Source organism: Sus scrofa, chromosome Y, assembly GCF_054392235.1.
Source record: "Sus scrofa isolate SSC_HxYL_T2T_F1_AM1 chromosome Y, Sscrofa_HxYL_maternal_Yorkshire_Landrace_v2.0, whole genome shotgun sequence".
Classification (NCBI taxonomy): domain Eukaryota; kingdom Metazoa; phylum Chordata; class Mammalia; order Artiodactyla; family Suidae; genus Sus; species Sus scrofa.
In genome coordinates, this window is record NC_139402.1 from 2,531,501 (window position 1) to 2,537,500 (window position 6,000).

The 6,000-nt window shown below is 53.3% G+C and overlaps 1 protein-coding gene across 4 annotated transcripts in view; it reads left to right on the forward strand.

Annotated features, from left to right (window-relative positions):
- The window catches only part of LOC110258194 (acetylserotonin O-methyltransferase), a 34,692-nt gene that overhangs the window by 10,816 nt on the left and 17,876 nt on the right, over positions 1 to 6,000 (forward strand). For all 4 annotated transcript variants that reach the window (XR_014836132.1, XM_085009041.1, XM_085009042.1 and 1 more), the window contains exons 2-3: positions 2,477 to 2,651; positions 4,812 to 4,941. Coding sequence is in view for 3 of the 4 variants with exons in the window: in XM_085009042.1 (XP_084865168.1) it covers positions 2,477 to 2,651; positions 4,812 to 4,941 (305 nt within the window). In the remaining variant the exon portion in view is untranslated. The remainder of the gene's footprint in view (positions 1 to 2,476; positions 2,652 to 4,811; positions 4,942 to 6,000) is intronic.

Sequence of the window (6,000 nt, forward strand, 5' to 3'; positions counted from 1 at the left end):
CAGAGTGTGAGTCTGTTTCTGTTCTGCAGATAAGCTCATACGATGCTTAGAAGAAGAGTTTCTGCAACTGCAACAGAACAGGACGCACACCGTCTTAAGCAGGATTACTGGAGTTAATAGAACCTTTGTAGATCAGCGTGGCTGGAATTTTAATGTGGTTCAGGGGGTCTCAGGCAGGGACGGTACCCTCAGAGGACGCTTGGCAAAGTCTGAGGACAGGTTTGGTTGTCCCCACTGTGCAGGGGGTGGGGGGACCATGACGCTCCTGCCGTCTTCTGGGTGGAGACCAGACTCCCACGTGCACAGGACGCCCCACCCCGGAAAGTCATCCAGCCGGCGTGTCGGTAGGGTGCTGCCTTAAGAGGACAGGTCAGTAGAGCCTGAATGACAGAATGAAGCGTCCACACAGCGGGAACACCGCCCTCCTGACACATGCATTTTGTGGTCTTTCCCGTGCAGTCAATGGGGAAGGGCAGCACCCAGTTTCCTGGTCAACATCGAGGAAGGTCTCATTTTTATGCTGTTCAAACAACCCTAGGGAGTTCCTGGCGGCTCGGTGGTAACGAACCCAATGAAGATGCATGAGGACGGGGGTTTGATTCCTGGCCTCGCTGAGTGGGTTGGGGATCCAGTGTTGCTCTGAGCTGTGGTGTCGGCGGCAGATGCGGCTCAGATCTGGTGTTGCGTGGTTGTGGTGTAGACCTGCAGCTCCGATTTGACCCCTAGCCTGGGAACCTCCATATGCTACAGGTGCCGCCCTAAAAAAAAAAACAAACAAAACCCACCCATAAAAAAACCCCTAATCCTAAGCACACAACAGGTGCTTAGGGAAACACTTGGCCCCCAGAAGCCATCTCTCCCCCTGGGACTTTTGGGGGTCCTCCTCTAACAGCCGGGCATCCAAGACCCTGGGAGTGGGGGGGAAATGCACTGATGATTTATCTGTTTTGTGCACCCCTTGGGTATTATTTGGAGGCATCCCCTTCAGTTCGTTACACACACAGAGAGAAACAGGAAATAACCCACTGATGTCAAGACACACCACTGGGTAGGGAAAACCACTGATGCCTTAAGAAAAAAAAAAAAAGGAATGCATGTATTTCCTTGTGTGGAAGAGCAGAAGGAGGCAGACCCAGGGGTCAGAATGAAAATGCAGAAGGCGCTCCGTGCCCTGAGTGTCTGCCCTGCGGTCATCACGGTGCTCAGGGAAACTCAGAGGATGGGGAGACGTCACTGGCCTGGCTTCCCGGGTGGCCTGTGCCCCTCACGTGGCTTCCCCTTTGGGGACTTGCTGGTTCAGTGCCTGCAGGCCGCTTCGCAGCCCGTTGCTGCTGAGGCTGGTCCAGCGAACCAGCTGATGCCGAGGGCAGGCGGGAGCCACCGACACGGGACCTGCCCCGTCTCCCCAGCTTGGCTCCTCCCCGCTGGCCAGCCCGAGAAGGAGCCCTCTGGACCCTGCATCGATGGGGCCAGCGCCCACCAGGCCCTGGCCTACACCCCCCACCGTGGGACCAATCCATCCAGTCCAGGAGAAGCGGGAAAATGGGTCAGCCCTGAAAAATATCAGGGAGAAGCATCCAATTAAAACATTAAAAAATGTATTAAAAAATAATTGGGGAGGAAGTTCCGGTTGTGGCAGAGCAAAAACAAACACAACTAGTAGCCATGAGGACTCGGGTTCGATCCCGGGCCTCGCTCAGTGGGTTAAGGATACAGTGTTGCCAAGAGCTTGTGGTGTAGGTGGCAGACGTGGCTGTGGCTGTGGTGCAGGCTGGCACTGCAGCTGCCATTTGATCTCTAGCCTGGGAACCTCCATATGCCACAGGTAGGGCCGTAATAGTAATAAAAATAATAAAATAGAATTGACCATCTGAACCATTTGAAGCGCACAGCTCATCGGCATTAAGTCCGTTCCCAGGGTTGGGTGACCGTCCCCATGTCCATCTTAGACCTGCTCGTTATCCCAAAGGGAAACTGAGTCCTGTGAACCCCTGACGTCCCCTCTCCCAGCCCCCAGCCCCCACCCTCCTACCTCCTGTGAACCAGACTCTTCAAAGACCACCTGTCGTGTCCTTTCGGGTCTGGCTTCTCTGAGCATCAAGGTTCGTCCCCACTCGATCCGGGTCAGAACCCCCCCGCTTTCTGAGTCGGAATCCTGTAGGCAGCATTTGGTTCAGCCGTCAGCAGACACCCAGGCGGTGCCGCCTTTTCGGCCCTGGTGCATGGTACTTCCGTGAACACGTGGGGGCAGCTCTGTGTCCCCACTTTCAGTTCTTCTGGGTCCCCACCCCGCGTGGAATTTCTGCACCCTGGGGTGGTCATCTGATGCTGAGTTGTTGTTTTTTAAGGACCTGTCGTCCAGTTTCCTGCCCCGTTTCCAAAGGCCGCCCTCCTCCCCCCACCCCCCGTGGTGTGTGTTCCCGAGTCTGGTTCTTCAGAGAATAAAGCCGCCTTTGGTTTCTGCCGCTGCCCCCAGGTTCTCTTCGCCGCCTGTGAGCTGGGCGTGTTTGACCTTCTGGCCGAGGCCCCGGGGCCCCTAGGCTCGGCCGCAGTGGCCGCACATCTGGGCATCAGCTGCCGGGGGACGGAGCAACTGCTGGATGCCTGTGTGCTCCTGAAGCTGCTTCATGTGGAAATGAGGAGAGGAGAAGGTAAGTGTCCTTGGTATCTGCTTTGATTTTTGCTTTTGTTGTCTTTTTAGGGCTGCACCTGCGGCATATCGAGGTTCCCAGGCTAGGGGTCAAATCGGAGCTGCAGCTGACGGTCTACACCACAGCCACAGCAATGCTGGATCCTTAACCCACTGAGTGAGGCCAGGGATTGAACCCACATGCTCGCAGAGACAATGTCAGGTCTTTAACCTGCTGAGCCACAAGGGGAGCTCCTAGCATCCTTATTATTTTGAAGGCTGCCTTTTGAATGTGCACCCTCAGCACATTTTTTTCCTGGAAGGGTCCAGAGAGTATCTAAGCTGTGCAGGCAAGGCTTGTTGTCTCTATGTCTGCCACTCATTTCTGCCTTTGGAGCATGAGCACAAACAAATGGGTGGGGCTGAGTTCCAATAAAGCTTTATTGACAAAAATAGGTGGTGGGCCAGGGTTCCAATGAAGCTTTATTGACAAAAAACAGGTGGTGGGCCAGGGTTCCAATAAAGCTTTATTGACAAAAACAGGTGGTGGGCCAGGGTTCCAATAAAGCTTTATTGACAAGAATAGGTGGTGGGCCAGGGTTCCAATAAAGCTTTATTGACAAGAACAGGTGGTGGGCCAGGGTTCCAATAAAGCTTTATTGACAAGAACAGGTGGTGGGCCAGGGTTCCAATAAAGCTTTATTGACAAAAACAGGTGGTGGGCCTGGGTTCCAGTATAACTTTACTGGCAGGAGTTCCTGTTGTGTCTCAGCAGTAACGAGCCCGACTGGTATCCGTGAAGCCATGGTTTTGATCCCTGGACTCCTTCAGTGGGTTAGGGGTCCAGCATTGCTGAAAGCTGCAGTGTAGGCTGAAGATCTGGCTCAGATCTGGCATTGCTGTGGCTGTGGTATAGGCCTGCAGCTGCAGCTCTGATGTGACACTTAGCCTGGGAACTTCCATATGCCGTAGGTGTGGGTCTAAAAAAAAATAAAAATTATTGACAGAAACAGGTGGGGGCCAGCATTCCAATAAAACTTTATTGACAAAAACAGGCAGAGTGTCAAAGCCAGACAACAAATTCAGGCTGTCCTTTGCCGACTCCTGATTGATAGGTTTTCTCTGGCTGATGTGCACAGCCTGATGAAACAAATGAGGAACAAGACAAAAATGTGGGGGTGGGGGAAAAAAATCACAAGAAGGGGTTCCCACTGTGGCACAGGGGTTAAGGACCTGGCATTGCCACAGCTGTGGCATAGGTCACAGCTGCAGCTTGAAATTGGTACCTGCCCCAGGAGCTTCCATATGCCATGGGTGAAGCTGAAAAAGAAAAAAAAAATCACAAGGAAATAATTTTTTATCAAGTTGAATTGATTGGAGGGTTGCCGTTTATGCCTAGGTTGTATTCTTCACTGTGCTGTTGAAACTACTTTGCTCTTATGGAATACAGCGACAGTAGGTCTTATTTCTTCCTTTGAAAAAATTCAAAACTGTCAACCCTCTGTCAGTCATTCAGACTGTGTTTTAGAATTTTGTCCCTCCGTGAAATTGCAGAGTGGAAACTGGACAGGATGGGAGTGGGTGGCAGCAGGGGGAGGGTGGGGTTTTTGTGGCAAGGACTTGTGTGCCCACCCAGTGGATTTCTGGGGTGCAAAGAGTGGGCATGGGTTAATTTTCTTTTTTCATTTTTTCTCCTTTTAGGGCCACACGCGCGGCATATGGAGATTCCCAGGCTCGGGGCTGAATCGGAGCTACAGCTGCCGGTCTACACCACAGCCACAGCAATGCCAGATCCAAGCTGCATGTGTGACCTACACCGCAGCTCACAGCAATGCCGGATCCTTAACCCACTGAGCGAGGCCAGGGATCAAACCCGCATCCTCATGGACAGTCGTTGGGTTTTTCACCTGCTCAGCCGCAACAGGAGCTCCCCCACGTGTCTATTTTAAAAGCGGTTGTGCCTTAGACATCCTTGGACCATCCTCGTCCAGTGGGATTTGCCGAAGCTGAACCGGCAGGTGCACCGGCTGCCCCGCTCCTTCAGGACGTGGGTCCAGCTGCCGGGATTTCCAGGAACCCAGAGGAGATGGGCGGCGTGTCAGTCACGACATTGCTGTTGCTGTACGTGAAGGCTGACGTCCCTGTCCTCTCACTTACTGGACAATGTTCTGCTCGTTCGCAGCTGTGTACGCCAACACCGAGCTGGCCAGCGCCTACCTGGCCGGGACAAGCCCCACGTCCCAGCAGCACATGCTGCTCTACGTGGCCAGGACCACCTACCTGTGCTGGGCCCACCTGGCCGAGGCCGTGAGGTGGGTGGGGCGTGGAGGGCGGCCCTGAGGCCCGGGGCTTCGGCGGGGGGCGGGGGGCTGGTTTCGGGGTGTCCGGGACAGGGAAATGCCGATTCCCCCGTAAGGAACCCCAGAGCTCGTGTCTGCCATCAGCTGGTGGTGACCCGACGGGATTAACCTAGTGAGATCATGACGAAAATCCTGGCGCTTCAGGAGTCTCCAGGGGAGTGTGGGTTTCACCCCACAGAGCAGGGAAGGGGGGCCCGGGGGTGGGCAGCCCTGCTCTTAGGTGACTGCATCTCACCCCGCTCCTCAGCTCCACTCTGCTGACACGGGGCTGGGTCCCTGATGGGGTGGCCTGTGCACTGTGGGGCTCGAGCCTGCTTTCCACCCACCACCTGCCAGGGGTGTCCCCTCCCCTGTAACTGTGACAACCAGAAATGTCCCCAGACACTGCCACTGTCTCCTGGGGCCAAAATCACTTGGCCTTGGGAATCACTGTGTTTGAGAGCGATCAATAGATACATTGTAGATATTGATTGATGATTGATAGGTAGTATTGATAGTTTGATGATGATTGAGATAAATAGGTATTATTGATAGATATTGATAAAAGACCACCGGTATTGGCGTTCCTGTTGTGGCTCGGTGGAAATGAATCTGACTAGCATCCATGAGGATGCAGGTTCGATCCCTGCCTTGGCTCAGTGGGTTAAGGATCCTGCATTGCTGTGGCTGTGGTGTAGGCTGGGACCTGGAGCTCTAACTCGACCCCTAGCCTGGGAACTTCCAAATGCCGCAGAGGCGGCCCTAAAAAGACAAAAAAAAAAAAAACAACAACAAAAAAAAAAAACAAAAAAGACCATAGATATTGACAGGTATGAATGGAAAAATGGTAGACAGGTCTATACATGGAGGATATGGATGAATGCTGTTTGATAAATGTGGCTTAGTACGGAGGGGTGGCTAGAGGATGGGCAGATGCCACTGACGGTTTGATGGTGACGGGTAGACACGGACATTATAGGTAGGCATCGATAGAAGATGATAAGTGAAATTAAGAGGTGCAGATACGTGATA